A 21,918-nucleotide genomic window follows, 5' to 3' on the forward strand; every position below is an offset into this window, starting at 1 on the left:
AAGGGAAGATTCACATTTGGTGCTGTTATGAGGGTATAACAAGTATAAATATGTATTTTTTTAGCTGAGCCTCCATTAAAGGGGTATATTCATTACAAAATGTGATGAAACATACCTGTAGCTAAGATTTGCCGTCATTTTCTGATTGGTGGGGACTAGTGATGAGCGAGCCTGCTCATTTAACCCTTTAAATGAGCACGCCTGGGTACTCGCCTAGCATTTGCGACGTGCTCGGCATTGATGAAAGTATCGCCGTGGCTGTATGTGTCACATCTGTCATACACCTGTGACACATGCAGGGATTGCCTGACAAACAGGACCATTGGAGGGTCGTATGGGCATAGCTCAGAATCTTTTTGATTGAATTATGGGTAGTTAGTTTGTTACTATAATGTCTGATTTTGTTTGTTTATGCCCCCTATAAATTATAATGCGCTGCAGAATATGATGACGCTATATAAATAAATAAAGATTATTATTATTTTATTATTGTTGTTGCACCTTTTACTATTCTGAGTTACACTTTATTAATATAGGATAAAGATAATTTTAGACTGAATGAAAAGCACCATGTTTGTCCATGATACAGAATAACATGCATACATAAACCTGCTGACAGATATCGCTGTTACTGTGCAGTGATCCAAAGAAGCAAATGACAAATGTTGATAATTTATAGCAAGCAGTCATATGGATTGTAGCTGAAAAGATTTATTACAAGGATTTTTAAAGGTTAAACATTGAAAGAAAAAAGGCAAATATAACAATAATTGCGATAGTGAAAATGCATAGATTTAATAAATGGCTTGTCCATTTTTAGAAAAAAGGGTTTGCTTTATTTATAGATTTTTTTTGCACAAACAGCACCACTCTCGTTTATGGGACAAAGTGGCAATACCAGACGCTGCCCATGTACGTGGCACTATTTCTTGGAAAGAAATAGAGCAGACCATTTTTTCCCAATCATAATATCCATGGGTTACGGCATTTTAAAACTGTTAGGGTGCTTTCACATTGCGTTTTTGTCCACACTCAGTGGTTTCATCTGGGTTTGTGTCCAAACCCCCCACAATACAAGATCGGGTATATGCGCCAATGGGGCCATTGACTATAATTGTGCCGGCAGAGTCACCATGTGCTCTGTTGTGCATTATTATATATGCCTATTGGAGGCGGACACTTGGACGTAGTAGACTGTGTCTGAGTGTCCACCTCCAGTAGGCGTATACATCCAAAAATGATGTACGGCAGAGCGCACTGTGACTCTGCACCATTATAGTCAATAGCCCCGTCATACTCTCGAATCCTGTTTTGCGGGGGAATTTGGGTGCAAGCTCCAACAGGACAAGAACGCAATGTGAAAGGAGATTTAAGCGAGAGTATCACATTTATAAGATGGACATTATATTGTAGGTGCTTTTCAATGGTTTGTTTCTTTGTTTTCTAGACCAGCTTTCACATTGGATACCATTCTTTAAAAAGTCCTTGATGTCTGAGAAATCTTACTGTAATCCACCTTCCACTTTATTATTTACTGCTTAATTTCTATCCATCTCAAAAGTCCGTCTCTCACTACTTGCTTCACTTTCACTATTCACTTTCCATAAGAGTGCACTACAATCCCTAAAAATCCTCCTATCATTCTTCTGCCAACTTACCACAGCTTTCTAAAAGTACATACTTGGATAAGCCATCAAGATGGGTCACTTACATGAACTTCTCTGCTAAACATTATTTTATATACTTTGCCTATAATGGTGGCTCTGATGACTCCAACCAGTATGTGAGTTGGTAAGGTAATGGTCATAATGGAAATGTGATAGCCGGTATCTCTTATTATTGTTTTCATCTTTATACAACACTTGTCTATATAAGTATGAATGGATCCTTTCAAAGTAAGTATATGTTTAGAGTTATTCCAATGCAGAGGTATTAAATATAGCAGTCTAATAATGTAAAATCAAGAACATACGGTCTGACAAATAGCAAGGGATGGGACCAACTTTCTCCAAGGACCCATCAGAACGGCCTCTATATTATGTAAAGATATCTATGTGGATCAAGTTCATTATGAGAAATTCAAAAATCTTTTTTCCTTTTTATATGGTTATATGCCTGTTTCCTCTTTATATTGTTAGATTGTTTCCTCTTGTATGACTTCTTTAGCTAATCTGAATTTTATGTCTTGGAAATGATTATTGCTCATCCTTTCTTATCAGGGTCTTCTTCAACATGTGCAAAATGCAAAACTGAAAAACTTAAAGTGTTCTTTCCATCGGGATTATTTATGTCATAGCTATCTGATAGATGGGATCTGTCCCTGTGGGGTCCCATGTGGGCACACCATATAATAATTAGTTATTTGAGTACTTTCTACTATGTTGGAGAACCTAGTAATGGTAATGAATAATATTACAATTCATATATTAAATAAAGCTACACAAGCAATTCCCCTTTGAGACCAGGGTTTACAGCTTTAGTAATAATATATATTCATATATATTAAAAGCATTATATTAAAAACTCGCTATGTTATAATTCTCTATTAACAAGTGGAAAGAGTAGATATTTTCAGTGATACAACTGTTCTTTAGGTAAAGAACCAGTTATGTAATTCGGGATATTATTATTCCTGGTGGCAGATTACAGATCCTGTGAATCTGGATAGCCAGAAAGGCCACGATGCAGCTAGGGAAGAACTTTTGTGCGCCCTCCACCGTGTTAAGATTTCCTGAAACACAGATGAAAATGTTTGATGATATTGCCTAGTCCTCATTTTTTACTGAGTATAGTGCAGGGCAGAAGCATTAATGTCTTGTATTATAGGGTGCATATGAATGGCACAATTTTCTGGTTAATTCTTGATATTTGTGCTATTTTGCCTACACTACTCTATGGGGACTACATTGGCATATTTGTGCCACCATTTTGGCAACTGGTGTGGTCTTTGTGTGGAAACAATCTGCTGTGAGTACTACAATATGGAATAGTTCGGGAACATTTTTTTCAATCAGTAGTGCTGGGTACCCACAAAACACAGTATTGTCTTGGGATTACAGTCAGGGTTGGTTTTGGAGGATGAGGGATGGAGCAAAAATGGGGCTTACATGTAAAATGGGTTTCTATGTTTCCACGATTGAGGCTCCTACACACATCGTGTGATTATTGTGGCCCCCAAATTGCGGTATCCCAGCCACATCTCCCGTATGGAGGTACAACGTCCTACTATACGGCTGTACCCCGGTCGAGCTCATTGAGCAAAGCAGAGTGAACTCTGAAGATCTCTTGCCTGGTGGGAGACTGGTCTATGGACGACTTCTCACTCATCTTCTCTTTGTTTTCCAGTCCAGAGGACCTAAAATCTCAGACCATAGCAGAGATACAGTTTGATATAATTCATCAGATTCCATCATTATTCCATTAAACAAATTGCAGAAAAATACATATACTGTTTTAGGTGCTAAAATAACTGATGACTTTAGTATATACTAATAATTTTGTGAATTATTTTATTGAAGTATAGTTTTAGTAAGGCTTTAACTCCTCCAGGACATGGAGTTAATTCATTTATCTAGATACCCTGTCCAGAGCAGAGTAGGTGTAAGGTGTCCACAGCACCTGGAACCATAGGAAATATGGTTCTCCTCCCACATAATCCCCCATACGGCATTCTAGTATTTTTGCTGTCATGTCAGTATACAGTATACTATTATATCATATTTTTTCTGTTGTCTGTCTGCTAATATTTAGGAAATTGGTACAATTCTAGACATTCTTCATATTTCACATTGGACATATAAAGCCTGGGCTGTACTCACTTCTTTTTAAACAGTTTTCGGAATGAGCTTCTGAAGCCGCCCTTCTGATCTGATCTAGGATGATGATCGCTGAAAGATGTTTGCTCCGTTTCGTCCTTATGGTAAAACCTTGCATTTCCATCCATGTGGATATCCTTTAGAGAAAAGTGGATGTCAGGTTAACTATTGTGATTTCAGTTCTAGTAATAAGATTTAAAATGGCAAGGTACATTTTCACACTGTTATTCAGCATCACAATTAAAAAGAATCGCTCAGCAGGTTTTTTGCTATTTAATCTGAGAGAAGCATGACCTAGAGGCAGAGAGCTTGATTCCAGTGATGTGTCTCTTACTAGACTGCTTGTTGTTGTTTCAATAAAACAGTGTTTTATCATCAGGAGATTATCACTGGAGGACTAGTTGTCTCGTGCTTTGTAGTCCTACTCCTCTGTATAACTCTGTCCCCACCACTGATTAGTAGCTTTCTGCCTATGCACAGTGTACACAGAAAGCTGCCAATCAGTGGTGTGGGCTCAGCATTCAGAAAATTGGTAGATCTGCAGCAAACAATGATTTTATCAAAACTACAGCAAGAAACCCAGTAAGTGAAAAATTCACTGGAATCGGGGTCTCTTCCTCTACATCATGCTTCTCTCAGGTAACAAAGCAAAAACTTGGTGTTATTTTTGCGCGGTCACCCATTGTTAATTACCAGTAAAGGCTAAGTAGACAGCTGTGAGCTGATATTATTAGCCCAGGAAGCTCCATGTTTATTACCCCCTTCCCAGACTATAAACATCAGCCCCCAGCTGTCCGCTTTCACTCAGCTGGTTAAGATAATTAAGGGGGACCACACATCATTTGTTTTCTTTTATTCTATCTATATCCTATTCTGATGGTTCACGCTGTGAATTTACAGTACTTGGCTGATGAAATGTCAGATTTCCTATGAAATGGGTGAGTAAAAATTGCACGGCACACGCATGGTCCGTGTGCAGTGTCATTTTTTTCTCGCACCCATCGACTTGCATTGGCGAGTTTAGTCTGATATACGCTGCTACTCGCAGCATGCTCCGATTTTTTTTCTCAGTCCGATTCGAGCTGAGGAAAAAATCACAGATGAGCACAGAATCATTTACTAACATTGGTCAGAGTGCAATCCAATTTTTTATCGGATTGCACTCGTCCGTTTTAAACACAGATGAGTATGAGCCCTAAGGAAGAGAAACATGCCTGACATGTCCAGCAAGATGAACCACATCTAGCCACTTCAATAAGGATGTAAGACAGGTAGAAGATGTAATGCATCTTCTGTCTGTCCAGTATACAGTTGTGCTCAAAAGTTTACATACACCGGCAGAATTTTTCCTTTCTTGGCCTTGTTTCAGAGAATATAAAGGATGACAAAAAAACTTTTTCTCCACTCATGGTTATTGGTTGGGTGAAGCCATTTATTGTCAAACTACTGTGTTTTCTCTTTTTAAATCTTAAGAAAAACCGAAAACATCCAAATGACCCTGATCAAAAGTTCACATACTATGGTGATTTTGGCCTGATAACATGCACAGAATTTGACACAAATGAGTTTGAATGGCTACTAAAGGTAACATCCTTACCTGTGACCTGTTTGCTTGTAATCAGTGTGTGTGTGCATAAAAGCTAAGTGTGTTTCTGGGATCCAGACAGACTCTTGCATCTTTCATCCAGCCACTGACGTTTCTGGATTGTGAGTCATGGGGAAAGCAAAAGAATTGTCAATGGATCTACGGGAAAAGGTAATTGAACTGTATGACACAGGAAAGGGATACAAAAAAATCAAAGGAACTGATAATGCCAGTCAGCAGCGTTCAAACTGTGATTAATAAATGGAAAATCAGAGGCTTTGTGAAAACCAAACCACGGTCAGGTAGACCAACAAAAATTTCGGCCACAACTGCCAGGAAAATTGTTCAGGATGCAAAGAAAACCCACAAATAACATCAGCTGAAATTCAGGACTCTCTGAAAACTAGCGGTGTGGCTGTTTCAAGATGCATAATAAGGAGGCACTTGAAGAAAAATGGTCTGCATGGTCGAGTCGCCAGAAGAAAGCCTTTACTGCACAAATGCCACAAAGTATCTAGCCTACAATATGCCAAACAGCACAGAGACAAGCCTCAAAACTTCTGGAACAAGGTAATTTGGAGTGATGAGACCAAAATTGAACTTTTTGGCGACAACCATAAATGTTACATTTGGAGAGAGGTCAACAAGGCCTCTGATGAAAGGAACACCATTCCTACAGTAAAGCATGGAGGTGGATCGCTGATGTTTTGGGGATGTGTGAGCTACAAAGGCACTGGAAACTTGGTAAAAGTTGAAGGAAATATGAATGCAGCACGTTACCAGCAAATACTGGAGGCACATTTGTACTCACAGCCCAGAAGCTGCACATGGGACATACTTGGACGTTCCAACATGACAACAATCCAAAACACAAGGCCAAGTCGACCTGTCATTGGCTACAGGAGAACAAAGTGAAGGTTCTGGAGTGGCCATCTCAGTCTCCTGACCTCAATATCATTGAGCCACTCTGGGGAGATCTCAAACGCGCAATTCATGCTAAACAGCCCAGGAATTTACAGGAACTGGAGGCTTTTTGCCAAGAATGGGCAGCTTTACCATCTGAGAAATTAAAGAACCTCATCCACAACTACCACAAAAGACTTCAAGCTGTCATTGATGTTAGAGGGGGCAATACACGGTATTAATAACTGGGGTATGTGAACTTTTGATCATGGTCATTTGGATGTTTTTGGTTGTCATTGAGATTTAAAAAGAGAAAACACAGTCGTTTTACAATAAATGGCTTCAGCCAACCAAGAACCATGAGTTGAGAAAATTTTTTTTTGTTATCATTCATATTCTCTGAAATAAGGCCAAGAAAGGAAAAATTCTGCTGGGGTATGTAAACTTTTGAGTACAACTGTAGTTTGTGCCACTGTGATAAATGTAGAGCATCGTCTGCCCAGCGAATCTAGTTTGTACCACTGTGGTAAATTTGGTGCATCTTCCGCCCACCTAGTCTAGTTTTTGCCACTATGATAAATTGGGTGCCTCTTCTGCCCACCTAGTCTAGTTTTTGCCACTATGATAAATTTGGTGCACATTCTGCCCACCTAGTCTAGTTTGTGCCACTATTAAAAATTTAGTGTATCATTTAGACAGTCTGGTCTATTTTTAAGTCTAAGTTTAAAACTATAATAAATCTGTCTCAATGTTCTCAAAATTACTAAGATATGAAATCACTCACCTCTAGTAAAGACCTACTTTCCACTTGTGGTCTCTGTGAAATGTAGAAGGGCCTGTGAGAGTTGCGGGTTGAAGCTGACAAACCATGGGATTGGATGCCTCGATCCTGCTTGAACTGCATCCTATTGGCATGGGTACTTCTAGTGCTGTACAACCTTGTAGTTACCGTCTCATGATTTCGAGGGAACTCCTTGAGTGATCGGCTCAGTGGCTTGTTTTTTGCATGAATACCTTCATGTCTGTAACTACTGTTGCTCACAGGTGACATACAACTTCTTGTCAACGGTTGATGACAATGGTCTGTTCGGTTGGACTCAAGTGTGAAATTGATTGGTCTTAAAAAACAAATATCAAGGCTGGACTCTGAGGACCCTGCCGAACATGACTCATAAAGAGTCCTGTTAGGGAAGGTTTCTTCTTCATAAGGAGTAGAAATTCCTATTATTTCACCACCATATTCAAATTCTTCATAGTTGCGGGCAAAGTTGCCATCAGGTAGAATATTGGATGAAGTTCTCATTGATCTTTCGTCATCACGCATTGCATCCACAGAATTACTTTCATATTCCATTTCAGGGATAGACTGTAAAGGGATGGAATTTGCTTCTTGATCACTCCCAATGAATGTCATTGGTGCTGTGATGTTCTCTGACCTTTCATGCTTCTTTCCCTCAACTTCCCAATCAGATGCCTTTAATGGTTGGATGGTGTCCACTGGAGTCTGTCTGCTCTTTTTCATATGAGGAACTAGATGCCTTAAAAATATAAACAAGAATAACTGCTTTAATTATAGTGTATATGATATAATGCTGAGAACTTATGCTCTGTAGACAGCTTGTTACTATTGATCTGAGCCAGCAAGGGAGCGTGCTGTCATTGTGCACATCGCACAGTGCCCAGCCCCTGAAAAGAGTGTCACTGATGACATTTTGTTTCAGGGAGGGGGCAGAGACTACAGCAGTGACCACAGCCTCTGCGCCCTTATGACGCTTCATTTGAATATCCCAGCATGCACTGAGATTCTCAAATGAATCGTCATCAAAAAGGAAGTAGATAGAAAAGCAGCTAAATAGTGTAGTTAGGGAAGGATAGGGAATTTTTAATTCAAGTATATAAGAAAATAGTTTAGATTATGGCATTAAATAGGACAGGAATTTAGGAAGAAAATTAATTTGTATTTTGGACCACTCCTTTAAGGCTATACTTGGTAGTCATTTCCTGGGAGTCTGAACTGAAACGTACATTGATGTGCATGCAAAATGTAAATGCATGTTCACATAAGGCCATTAGACAGAAAAAAACAAAGACAAAAGCAAAATACACTAATACCTAAAAGTAAATGGATAAATCGCACAGTGCATAGAAAATAATGATAAATAATAAAGGGTATTTAGTTAACATAAATTTTGATCAAATATCCCTATATTAATATACTGTATATTTGAGATTTATAAATAATAAATGGGGTCAAACCACTAAAACATTTATAGTACATTTTTCTATGTTTATTCTAGAGTAATCACTGCACTTTAACAGTCATATATGTATTTATGTAATTTTAAACATTTGTTAATAAGTAATGCATATTTTTGACTTTTCCTTATTGATGTGTCAATTACAGGAAAATTCCTGATCATGCGCATAGCACTTCAAGATTGTCATTACATTAGCTGGCACAAGGATTCCCTAAGGGTTTTGGCCCATTTCCGAGCGGAAAAAAACGCAACGAAAATGCACCAAAAACGCACCGTGTGTACAGCCTTAAAAGTAAAAAAAAACTGTGTCTAGTTATTTGTATTTTCTTGGATGTAGACCATCCTACTACTTTAGAAAATGTGAGAAAATTTGTAATTAGCATCTGGGTGTGTCTGTATAGATAAATATATTTTTCATTCTCCAGATGAAGCCCATTGTTTAAGGTGTGAAAAGAGCTTATATTTGTATATAAAATATAGATATTTTGGATGAGGAATTAAAGTGGGGTGCATTTCATTTAGTTTACATTTCATGTAAGTGATGACAGCAATCATGGTGTTACCTTGGACATTACTCCCAGTCACTTCTATCCCCACAACCTGCAGTACCAAACAGTGGCACTTGTGTCCACAATTTTCCAATATATTCCACAGTGATGACCTTTCTGGTCAACAGTCATCAAGGTAATAAATATTTTGTAGAATTAACAAATAATCTAATTGAAAAATCCATCTGTCTGATTTTCAGTATTTATTCTTTAATTTAAATCCATTGTGTTTAATCAACCAAGATTCTAATACGTCATTATAACTCCCAATCAGCTCTCAGTAATTTCCACTGTGGGTTGACTTACAAGACTGATGTGGAGGAGCCCGATGTTGTGGTATAAGGCTGGAGGGTCTCGTCAGACTGGGCAGCATTTTCTTTAATGTTCGCAGAATTAGTCAGACTAGAAGGAGCTTCGTGGTTGGATGCTGTGCACTGAGATGCAAGGCCTTTATACAGTTTAATTAGTGATGATCTAAAAGAGATGATCATTTATGTAGATGTTACTATTCATATGATATGTTATCAGCAACCAAATACTCAGCAGCTTAATATCAGACTGTCCAGGATTATGAATAGTTCTGAGTTGTGTTTGCTTTTGTATGGAGCTGAACTGCAAAAATGGCCACAAACCACGGTCAGATTTCTGTGAACAATACAGGTACATAGTACAATTGGAAAAAAAGACAACCCATCAATTTTTACCGAGAGATGGAACAGAGTAAAAGTTATTGGTAATGTTACATCCTAAGGAATTTATCCAGGACTATTTTTTTTTACTATGGGCCTAAAAACTCACATGGAGATAGGTCAGCTATCTACTTGTTCTACCCGGTGCTGGCACAGAGCGGTCACTGACTGCGCCTGCCCGTAATTCAGCTGTTCCACATCAACAGAGCATCTCCTCTTCTTCTGGGCTGCTCTGTCGATGGGGTGTGATGCTGAATGAAAGCCAGCTCCCCATAGTTAAACAGCAGGAAGCTGGCTGTCAATCAGCATGACGTCGGCATTCACGCCCCATCAACAGAGCAGAACAGAAGAGAAGCTGCTGCTCTGTCAAGTGACATCAGTGGGAGCCGCTGAATCGACAGCAGAAGAGGTCTGTGACTGCTCTGTGCTGGTGGAGATCAGCACCAGGCACAACAGGCAGGTAAGTAGCAACTACCTTCCGTTAGTTCTTAGGCACCTCGTAAAAAAAATAAATAATCCCAGATAACCTCTTTAATACATGAACTAATCTGCCCTAAAGAAGAAAATTTTTCACTTCTGCTCCAAGTGTCGATCAACTGGATCAACATTCAGAACAAGAATTTTATCCATGTACACATATATTTCTGTTATTTTCTTCGAGTAAAGCATCTAAGTCTTTTTTTTAAAGCCATGGACAGTTCCCACTTTGATCAGCTCCTGAGGTGGGCTATTCCACAAATTAATAGACCTCATAGTAAAGAAACCTTGCCTTCTTTTCAGCTCTTCTCAAAACTAAGATCCCCCTTACCCTTATACGCTTTATGACTTTTATTAGCACTTCTTCTAACTCTAGGGCATAGTTTATATGAACTGGTTCTTAGAACTGAACTGTGAGCGGTGACGTCAGTAAGATTACGGCAGTTCATAGCCCGGCTCACACAAAGCTTACCATGGGAACCGCTGATTGAGACCTGCAGTAACCTCAATTATGTCACTGCTCGTCACTGTCGTCGCATTCTCATGCTAAGCTCAGTGTGTTCCGGCTGGGGTGGTAACCGGACACATTACTGATGTCACTGCTCAACAAACCATCCGGATGTAGCAGAGTCCGGGATCATCATGGTACCTCATCATTATGGATTAATGTCAGACAGGTGAGGATTACTTCAATTTTTTATTTTTAGGTTAATAAATAAGTAGTCAAGGGTCAAGGTAGTGTTTTTTTCAATTAAAGGACTTTTCTATGTGTGTGTCTTTATTAAGTTTGACTACGGGGTTAGTAGTGGGGGTGTCTGATAACACCTCTCCATTACTAACCCCTGGGCTTGATGTCAGCGGCATAAAACAGCTGACATCAACCCCAAAACTATTACCCCACTTGCCAATGCACCAGGAAAATTGGGAAGAGCCAAGGCTAAGCGCCAGAATTGGCGCATTTGATGGACGTGCCATTTCTGGGGTTGCTGAGGGCTGGTGTTCTTAGTCTGGGAGGTGGGCCCTTGCCAGTCTATTAATATCAGCCCGCACGTGTCTGTTTAGTCTTTGCTGGTTAGTAAAAATGGGGGGTACCCCACATGTTTTTTTTGGGGTCCCCCCTATAATAACCAGTAAAGGCTAAGCAAACAGCTTTGAGCAGTTATTAATAGGCTGAGAACCTCTTTGGTCCCTTCTCAGAATATTAACACCAGCCCCCAGCTGTCGGCTTTTCCTCAGCTGGTTAGGAAAATTAAGGGGGACCCCACACGTTTTTTTAATTATTATTTATTTAATACGCGCAATACACAGACGGCAGGTGCTGACTCCAACTCTCATCAGCGTCGCCTGGTCACGCTGATCACAGAGAGACCAGGCGACAATGATGAAAGTTGAATTCAGCACCCGGCGCCTGGGAACAGCGCTAACTGTACTAGTTTTCCCAGATGCCGGTACATTTAATACTGATGGTGCACACGGATGCCACATGGATGTTACACATAGACACACAGACACGGATAGCACTGATACTGGTTTTTCCAGTACCAGAAATAATAGGACGTGAAAGAGGCCTAAAAGTTTCTAATTAAGACCATGTCCATATGGACAAAGTTGTCTGAATTAGACAAGTTCCAATTCTCAGTGCCAGTTCTCTATATAAGATAAGATAAGATAAGATATACTTTATTTTATCCCGGAGGAAATTGCGGTATCACAGCAGCAGAACACAGATCTCGAACATGACACATATAATAACATAACATTTGGAATGCTTTAGACATTGCTTTTCAGACATTTGTTAAACACCCCCATAGCTGTTGGAACAAACGATTTCCTGTATTTTTCCTTTTTACACCTTAGTTGTATTAGGCGATTGCTGAATGTGCTCTTCTGTTTCGCAAACAGTTCATAAAGCGGGTGTGTGTTGTTGCCCATTATAGCTCTGCACTTCTTCTTAATCCTATCCTCTACCACCTCTTCAAAAGTCCAAAGCTGTAGGCCCACCGTCGCGCTAGCCTTCTTGATAAGTTTGTTGAGCTTGTTGGCGTCAGCAACACGCACACTGTTACCCCAGCAAATTATTGCCGTAAAGGTGGCACTAGCCACAATGGATTGGTAGAACACCTCAAGCATTTTGCCACACACATTAAACGACCTTAACTTCCTTAGGATGTACAATCTACTCATCCCCTTCTTGTAGACCTTCTCCATGTGGCACTTCCAGTCTAGCTTGCTATCCAGGTAAACCCCCAAATATTTGAAACTGTCCACCATCTCCACATCCTGACCGTCAATGGTAACAGGTAGGCATACCTTCTTGCACCTTCCATAGCTCATCACCAACTCCCTGGTTTTCTTAACATTTAGTTCTAGATGGTTAGCCTGGCACCATACTACAAAGTCTGCAACCACCCTTCTATATTCCTCTTCATCCTGGTCTTTCCCAATACCGCCAACTATCACAGAGTCATCCGAGTACTTCTGGAGGTGACAACGGTCTGATTTATACTGAAAGTCAGCTGTGTACAATGTAAAGAGGAATGGCGACAGCACTGTTCCCTGCGGGGCTCCGACACTACTCAGTACACTATCTGATGTAGCCGTCCCCCACCTAACAAACTGTGGCCTATCCGACAGGTAGTCAATTATCCAATTCACAAGTCCCTCATCCACCGCCATTTTAATCAACTTTCGACGCAGTAAGAGTGGCTGTAATGTGTTGAACGCACTAGAGAAATCAAAGAACAAAGCACGCACTGTGGTTCCATCATTGTCCAAAAAGGAATGTACTGTTTGTAGCAGATACGCTACAGCATCGTCCACCCCCAGTCCCTGCCGGTACGCAAACTGAAGAGCATCAGTATGCGCCATCACCCTCGGACACAAGTGAGCAAGTACTATTCTCTCCAAGGACTTCATCGCATGCGATGTTAAGGCCACCGGTCTATAGTCCCCCGGGGAAGCCGGGAAGGTAGTCTTGGGAACCGGCACCAGGCAGGAAGTCTTCCATAGCACTGGTACTCTCTTTGATTGTAAGCTCTGGTTAAAGAGATGCTGGAAGACAGTACACAACTCATTTGCACACACTCTGAGGACACGTGGACTGAGACCGTCAGGCCCTGCTGCTTTGCCAATTGCCAGCTTACTAAACTGGTCCCTCACGTCATTTTTGGAGACCGAGAAATGATCTATTTCACCCCCTGTTAAGTTAGCTAGTTGTTCCCCGGCCTCCTCCCCTTTCCCTGCTGCTACCGCACCTTTATTGCTGAATCTATTGAAGAACTCATTCATTTCATTAGCCATTCTAAGTCCACCACCCCCTGCTCCGACCTTGCCTTAAACCCAGTCACTAGCTTCATTCCAGCCCACACCTCTCTGGAGCTTTTTTGTGCAAATTGATTTTCTAATTTAACTCTGAATGCCTCACGGGCAATCTTAATTTTCCCCTTTAGGTCTCGCTGTATAATTTTCAATGCCTCCTTGTCCTTCCTTTTAAAAGCCAGTTTTTTCATGTTTAGTAAATGTTTCAACTCTTTTGTAATCCATGGCTTATTGTTTGCATAACACCGAATCTCTTGAACAGGTACTACAATGTACATACAGAAGTTGATGTAATCAGTAACTCTGCCAGTAATCTCATTAACATCACAATTCTCTTTCATGGTACACAACACCTCCCAGTCTGAACAATCAAAGCAGTCTTGTAACGCCTCCTCTGCTGCTGGACACCACTTCCTTATCTTTTTAATTGTCACTGGTTGTTTGCGGACGTCTGGTTGGTAAGCAGGAGACAATAGTATGAGGTTGTGGTCAGATTTCCCCAGGGGGGGTAATGCAGCCGATGAATAAGCATTCTTAACATTAGCAAAGAGGAGATCCAGTGTGTTGTTGTCCCGTGTAGGACATTTGACATATTGATAGAACTTTGGTATTGCAGATGAGATCTTTACTCGATTGAAATCCCCAGAAACTACAGTTAGAGAGTTTGGGTGTTTAGTCTGAAGCCGGGCCATCACCCCTGACAACACATCCCCAGCAGCCTCTGGGTTCGCAGATGGTGGTATATACATCACAACTACAATAACAAGAGTGAATTCTCTAGGCAGATAGTAAGGCCTGAGGCCCACTGCTAACAGTTCAATATTTGGACAGCAATGTTTCTCCTTAACAGTTACATGCCCCTGATTGCACCATCTGTTGTTAATGTAGAGTATCACTCCTCCACCTTTTTTCTTGCCGCATCTAACTCTCTCTCTATCAGCCCGAACCATTTGAAACCCTGGTACCGAGACACATGAATCTGGGACCTCCTCATGCAGCCAGGTTTCTGTAAAGCACATGAGACTGCATTCCCTAAACTCCTTCTGGATCTTACTCAGAGCCAGCAGTTCATCCGACTTATTTCCCAGCGATCGTACGTTACCCATGATAATGGATGGGACCACTGGTTTAAACCTTCTCCTCCAGGACTTGATCTTCTTGCCTGCTCTGCAGCCTCTGAAAGGTCTCCTTATTTCCCGTGGAACATTCCGTATTGCCACTGCTGGAGAAGACTTTATCCTGCGCAGTTCCAGAAGACGATCCCTAGAATACACTGCTCGTTTAGCAACAGACCTAGGGTCCACCATCCCGTCATTGTTTCCACCCGTCACACCAGTCCTCTCCATGGCAGATCGTATGCAGTGACCTCCACCGCTCACATATGGCTGTATCTCTGTCACAGGCTGTGGGTAGCAGCATGCATCCTTCAGTAGCATTAGCTGAGATGGTCCGTATTGCGTGCCCCAGAGTGTCTGTACCTGCAGGAGACTTGTAAGTGGTGGAGGAAGATCCAGGTGCAGATCTCGTGCTGTGTGCCCAGCAGCAGTTGATAGTGTGGGAAGTGTTGTATCTTCCATCCCCAATAGACGAGTATACAGGAACGTTGCAATCCAGAGAAGGTAAGAAAATAAAATAAAATAATAAAATAAAATAACTGTAACAAAACTGTAACTGAAATAAAGTAGAAGCTTCTGCTGCTGCAATGGGCTGCCAGTAGTCCGGCGCCGTATTGTCTCCACAATCTAGCAGAGAGGCAGACAGGCATGTCCACACCCTCCGGAGTCAGAAAGTGAATACTTTCTGACTCCGGAGGGTTTCTGTTTCCGATTTTTTTACCTTCTACTTAGTTTGTGCACCCCTTCAGCCTTGCACCTGCACTTTAGCCTCCTCTTACTTAGCTGTATTTTATTCCTACCATAGAATCTGCTGCTATCAGGGGGTTAGCTTCTCAGTTGGCCTGAGTTGCGAAACCAGACACAACCCATAGACAAAAGAGTTGTGCTGTTCGTAGAAAAAAAGACCCTTTCTTTCTAATCCAGAAAATCTCCTAGGGACATTTAGACATAAACAACAAATACTATTTTAATTTTATTTCATGAAAACATACTTTTTAAGCTTTTTCCGTTTCTGGATTAATAAATCCTCATTGTACTGGAAGAGAATGCTATAGTGTGATATAAAAACACGTAGCCTTTGGACACAAACCAAAAGCAAGTAATAATCCGGGTGCTCCTGTTCTGTATACTTCAGGACATTCTGGATAAAAAATAAGAAAAAAGATAAAATAAGTAGATAAAATACAATTTTGTTCAATAGGTCACAAAAACAGCTGATACAATTTTAACGACCGCAGTATATTTTTATTTGACATTTCCAAACTCTACAAAATGTATATGACAAACAAAAACATTATTTTGTATCAATTGAAAAGCAAAAATACAATAATTTATTCCAAATTAATATATATCTTTTGGATGTATAAAGGTTTATTTTTGTATTGAAGACCATCATATTTAGGGGTTTTACCAAATTTACATTTGTAGCATTTCCAAAATATGCTATTCCCATGTATCTGGAGAATGAGGTTTCATTCACATTTGCATTTTTAAAAATTTTAGCCTATTGAATTTACAGAAACAGTTTATCCACTTGTTCTGGATATGCCAACAATATATTTTTTATTATAAAAAGAAAATAACTTACAGACTACCTATCACTTGTCTGGTGCTGCCCTTTTTATTTAACAATAAGGTGGGCTGCCGAAGTCAGGTGATTTTTCTAAATATATCTGATTAACAAAAATGTCCCCAAAGGTCCACAATGGCAGGCAAACGTACCCGGCATTGTAACAAAAATCAGGTTCCAATCTTCCAGGTTGTGGGATTCTGGAATACAGTGCTAAGTCCCACAACTCTCCACACCCCTCACTGTAATTGCATGAGATCTTGCAGTTTATTGTGAGATGATGCGCTTTGAGTTATACCAGTGCTGCCGAATCATTTATTAAGCGTTACCAATTGGTAACATCATTAGCGTGGTTACCGATCGGTAACTTCCTAGTACATGATGCAGCAGCGCTGGTCTAGCCTAAAGCAGGAGATCCTGCGGTAACACTTTCACAGCGAGGGGGTCATGGAGTATTGTGAGATCCTGCTTTGCTTGCTGGGGTCCCACAACCCAGGTGTTCAGACCCAATTTTTGCTAGAATGCCTTTAGCCTGCCATTAGGGACAGTTAGGGACCTACAGTTAGAAAATCATCTGTTTGCAGGTGCCCACTGTTTTTTTTACGGAAAAAGGGACACAGATTGGTGATAGGTAGTCTTTAATACAGTCCTGCATAACCTCTTTATTTTTTTTTTTTACTATGAGCTGAAAAACTAACAGGTAGGTGATTACTAACTACCTGCCTGTTCTATCCGGTGCTGTCTCACAGTGGTAACTGACTGCTCCTGCTGGCGAATCAGCTGCTACACATCAACAGAGCAGCTCTTCCTCTTCCGGGCTGCTCTGTTGATGAGCGTGGCTGCAGACATCATGCTGATTGTCAGCTGGTTCCCCGCAGTTATGCAGAGGGGAGCCGGCTATCAATCAGCATGACGTTGGTAGTCATGCCCCGTTAACAGAGCAGAAGAGAAGCCGCTGCTCTGTCAACATGATGTCAGCGACAGTCTGTGACCGCTCTGAACCAGCAGAGATTGGCGCCGGGTACAACAGGCAGGTAGTTAACAACTACCTTCCTGTTAGTTCTTAGGCCCATAGTAAAAATGAATATTGTCCTGGATAACCTGTTTAATGCTATTTGGGAACCATTAATAAAATGACTAATTACAATTTAAAGGGTTAACAAGTTTACCTGTAACAGAATAAGATATTCTGGTATGCGTTGCACTACATGGAAAAGCAGAATGTACAGATCTGACTTCAGGTCTTCTTCAGCCTAATCAGGTAACATAAATTTCCAGACTTAATGTATTTTTAGATAATTAATTAATATTCAATGCATTTCAGATATGACCACAATTGGTTTTGTATTATTTCTAGAACTACTATGTAAACTAAGCAAACTTATATGCACAATTTTGAGAAGTGCAGTGCACTCACACATATAGGTGTTTTATGGGCTAGATGAAATTTTTAGTAAGGTATACAGTAGCTTGCTGAATCCTGAAAGTATGGGATTCACACACTATTAGGATTTGGCTTTGTGTGTCCCAGCTCCGGTAGTTAGCAAATTATGTACCTGTGGTCATTTACAGGAAAAGGAGCTGTTTGCAAATGGCATATTTGCGGTCATGTGACAACTGCTCGAAGTGGATAGCAGAGCCAAATCCTAATAGTGTGTATGTTACACACTGTTAAGATTAGGCAAGCTAAAATGTTGGATAACAATTAGATCTAGCATGGAACACCTTTAGTAGCTCCATCATAGCCAGCACAGTGGCCACTTTATGCTTTTATGCACTAAAAGTCATTCCTTATCCATAAGTTAAGGCATAACTTACTGACTGATGGGGTTCCAACCAAAAGGGAACCTGAGAAGAGGACTTTGTATAGCCCTATCTGAATGGAGCAGAGATCAAGCATACGTGTCTCAGCCACATTTATTGTCCATGGGGCTGCAATGAATGAAGCGGCGGTGTGCATGCTTGGCCTCCACTCCATTCAGACAGTAATCTGCAAAGTGTCTGTGACAATCATGATTCCATTAACAGGGCAGAGAATTGTAAATTTGGCCTGCATGGTATGTGATTAGAGAGAGGAAAGGGGATAATAAATTAATTAAGAGCTAGCGTGATAATTCTTCACTTTAAAGGTAATTTGTCAGTGGGATCAACCCTCCTAACCCATCTATATAGGCATGTAGGTCATAGGAAGCTGAATAAAATGATACCTTGATATATATGCAACCCAATGTCTTATTCCAGAGAAATCCATGGTTTTCTTATATGTAAATGACTTCTTCCAGGCTCTGGGGAGGATGATGCCTGGAAGATAACTCTGCCACCAGAGATTATTTTATATGAAGGTGGAGTTACCAGTGTGAGACAAGTAACTAACACAGAACTCGAGAAATGAACTTAGTCTTCTAGCAAACACATTTTTTGCAGCTCTCTGAGCTCTGCTGTATTGTAACAGTATTACAGCCCTGTCTGCCTGTGAGCTGGAAGCTGAGGAACCTGCAGATGTGTCAGGTATAATCACACACAGCTCTGCAGTGAGATCAGGAGAGCAGAGAGCGGCCATCACACATCACACTGGTAACTCCCCTTCATGTATAATAATCCCTGGAGGCAGAGCTATCTTCCGGGCAGTGTCCTCCCCATATATATAGTGATAAAAGATGATTTATCAACAATAAGGCATCTGATATGAGACATACAGGTATCATTAATCAGCAGTCTATAACCTGTATGCCCGTATTAAAAGTTTATATAGTACAAATGTGGTGACCGATCCCTTTAAGAAATACAAGTCTACTTTCCTTATCTATATACAATACTTACTTCTTTAAGAACAACAATGTGGATCACTGATATGCTTTCCGGTAAGTCCTTCAAGTAAGCAACATAGTAGTCCAAGAAATTGTTCTTTAAAAACAAAAAAAAGTTGATCATTATTTGCATTAACATAAATTGTTTCTTTTAATATACAATCAAATAATTGTAGGAGTTATTACTGAAGCTGTGGCCAAAGCAGCAAGTAGAGAGGCGTCGCTAATGATATAATAGATATGAAGAGTAGAAAGGGGGTTTACAGGTAGCTCAACATCAATAGTAAAATATTTAGCAAACATATTTAAAGATACGTATTATAAGTATAATTTTTTTATTATTTCACAGCATTTTGGATGGTTTGTGAAACAAAAAAATTAGGGATGGACAACCCTTCAAGCATTAAAGGGACTCTGTTACCAAGTTTTCGCTACCCCATCTGAGAGCAGCATAATGTAGGGGCAGAGACCCTCATTCCAATGATGTGCCACTTACTAGGCTGTTTGCTGCAGATTTGATAAAATTTCGGTTTTATTTGCTGTAGATCTACCAGTTCTCTGAATGCTGAGCTCTGTATAACCCCTGCCCACACCACAGATTGACTGCTTTTCTGGGGACACTGTGCCAATCAGTGGTGGGGGAGGGGTTATACAGAGCTCATGAATAGGGAGGACTACATGGCAGCAGGTTTACTAGTCCTCTATTGATAACCTATTGCTGATAAAACAGTGATTTTAAAACTAGAGCAAGCAGCCTAGTAAGTGACACATCGCTAGAATCAGGGTTTCTGCCTCTACATTATGCTGCTCTTAGATTAGATTGCAAAAGAGTGGTCACAGCTTCCTTTTAAAGGGTATGCTCACTTTTGTAGATGTACCGGTACTTTCTTATGCCTCCAATTTCTTACAAAGGCATACAAAAGTTTTCTTCAGTTGGATTTTGTACAGATCCAGCAGAAGAAAGTTCATGCCACGATTTTACTATAAGACATAAAGGCTCATTGTTCAGAGCTCTGACTACAAATGTGGCTCCCTGCTGCACATTTGTGCCACAGATCCTAGAGGGGTGCATGGACGGATTCCTCCACAAGAGGCCCTCATAGCATTCACACACCTTCCACCTCAGACCACAAGAGGGAGCCCGGATAGGGATATAAAAAGGGAAGGTGGAGCTAGGCAGTTCAGTCTACAGTCTGCTGCAGCCAGAGAAGTTGCCAGTTCAGTACAGACTCAGTGAGCTCAGGTTAGTGAGCCTAAGGCATGCCGACGCCATAAGAGCAGTTAAGAGTAGCGAGACCTACTGCCAGTGTGAAGCCTAGTGAGGGCCCCGAGCGAAGCCGAAGGCAAGTGGAGTAAGCGAGCTACATAGGGGGCAGAGGAGCTTAGTCAGCTCACCCCACAAGCATATACCAGACACCGGGTCCGCATCTGCAGGGATCTCTAAGACCAGCAGAAACTACCGGAACCCCTGGCGAACTACATGTCCCAGGAATACCAAAAGCTGACTGTTATACCAGGGTCAGGAGTCACTGAGGTCCAAGAGACCAGGGAGTGTGAACTCCATCAGAAGGCCCTACCACCAGGTCAGCCGATGCAAGACAGAGACCAAGTTAGGCCTAGCTCCAGGCAGGTTACAAACTTATCAGGAAAAGGCAAGAAGCAGGAGGCCCCACACCCGCTCACTGGGGAGAGTCCTGAAATGCACCCTTCACCCTACAGTGCCCTGGATCGTGACTGAAACACCACCAGTAAAGGTACTGAAGTGAACTGTTATGAGTGTGCCTATTCTTCTTCTGACCCGGCTGGGTCCCCTCTGTCCTGCATCCCTTCTCCTACGCTGCCCTGAGGCCCCGCTCCACCTGTGGGGAGCCGCACCAACTAAACTGCCTGAACACTGGCCTCAGAGGACTGTAGCAGTGCTGGTGATCCTCACCAGACACCACGGGTGGAGTCACGAACCTTCCCCTTTCCCATACACCTTTCCCCCATTCCTAGCTTTTTAAGAGTGACCCCAGGGTACGGCCCCGGGAGCCGGCCACCGCGGCATCCCCCAAAACCAAACAGCAAGGCCCGGGCGCCGAGTCGTCCCCATCCCCTGGGCGCGTCATCTCTTCCTGGCGTCATGAACAGGATTCCGTGCGCGCTGCAACAATGGAGTGTTGTGCCCGTTGCCACCGGGTACTGTGCGCCTTTAATCAAAAACTGTGTATTTAACTGTGGTGAAGATTGCCGCCATTGTTGTGCCATCGAGCGGGAAGAAGGGCGTAACCGCGGGAAACTGAGAGGCGTACCTGCTGAGGCACGCAAAGCCCCAGACACGCCCCACGCCTCAACGTCAAACCAGGAAGTGCCAGGTTCTGGAAGGAGCGCCGGTAAACGCTCTGACGTAGGACGCAAGCGACGCAAGGTCCTGAAGAAGACCGTCACCTGCGGAGCTGCGGCCTACGGGAAGAAAAGAAAAGAAGGTAGGCCACGGTTCGCTAGGGGGGGCGCGAGAATGTCCGAAGAACAGCACAACGCCGGAGCACCGGTTAACCGCCCTGATCATCAACCTGCGCTCGGCGCCGAGCAGGCCGAAGCAGCCGCTCCACCAACAGGGCTTGTAACCCCTGTCATACCCATGGCCCTACCGTACATCCCTGGAGCGAAGTGGCTCCCCCAGTACAGCGGCAAACCAGATACCCTGTCTGGATTTAAACGGAAAATATGCGGTATACTGGACATGTACTCTATGACAGGCAAGCAAAGAGTCGCCGTTGTATTAGGACAATTGACTGGTGCTGCGGAGCGAGAAGTAGAAACCTGGTCGGCCGCAGACCAGGAGTCAGTGTCC

The 21,918-nt window shown here is 41.8% G+C and overlaps 1 protein-coding gene across 6 annotated transcripts in view; it reads right to left on the reverse strand.

Annotated features, from left to right (window-relative positions):
- Positions 1 to 695: 695 nt before the first annotated feature.
- ARHGEF33 (Rho guanine nucleotide exchange factor 33) overlaps positions 696 to 21,918 on the reverse strand; it is a 155,800-nt gene continuing 134,577 nt past the window's right edge. For 4 of the 6 annotated variants that reach the window (XM_073672567.1, XM_073672570.1, XM_073672568.1 and 1 more), the window contains 7 exons: positions 19,099 to 19,182; positions 17,448 to 17,531; positions 15,701 to 15,849; positions 9,416 to 9,583; positions 7,088 to 7,841; positions 3,819 to 3,952; positions 696 to 3,355 (listed from right to left, as the gene is read on the reverse strand). In XM_073672567.1, coding sequence (XP_073528668.1) covers positions 3,226 to 3,355; positions 3,819 to 3,952; positions 7,088 to 7,841; positions 9,416 to 9,583; positions 15,701 to 15,849; positions 17,448 to 17,531; positions 19,099 to 19,182 — 1,503 coding nt within the window. In that variant the 3' untranslated portion in view covers positions 696 to 3,225. Of the gene's footprint in view, positions 3,363 to 3,818; positions 3,953 to 7,087; positions 7,842 to 9,415; positions 9,584 to 15,700; positions 15,850 to 17,447; positions 17,532 to 19,098; positions 19,183 to 21,918 lie in introns of all 6 variants that reach the window. The other 2 variants (XM_073672572.1, XM_073672573.1) reach the window with 2 other exon arrangements.

The sequence above is a fragment of the Phyllobates terribilis genome, unplaced genomic scaffold, assembly GCF_046119375.1.
Source record: "Phyllobates terribilis strain yellow unplaced genomic scaffold, ASM4611937v1 Scaffold_3__8_contigs__length_932513732, whole genome shotgun sequence".
NCBI classification, from domain to species: Eukaryota; Metazoa; Chordata; class Amphibia; order Anura; family Dendrobatidae; genus Phyllobates; species Phyllobates terribilis.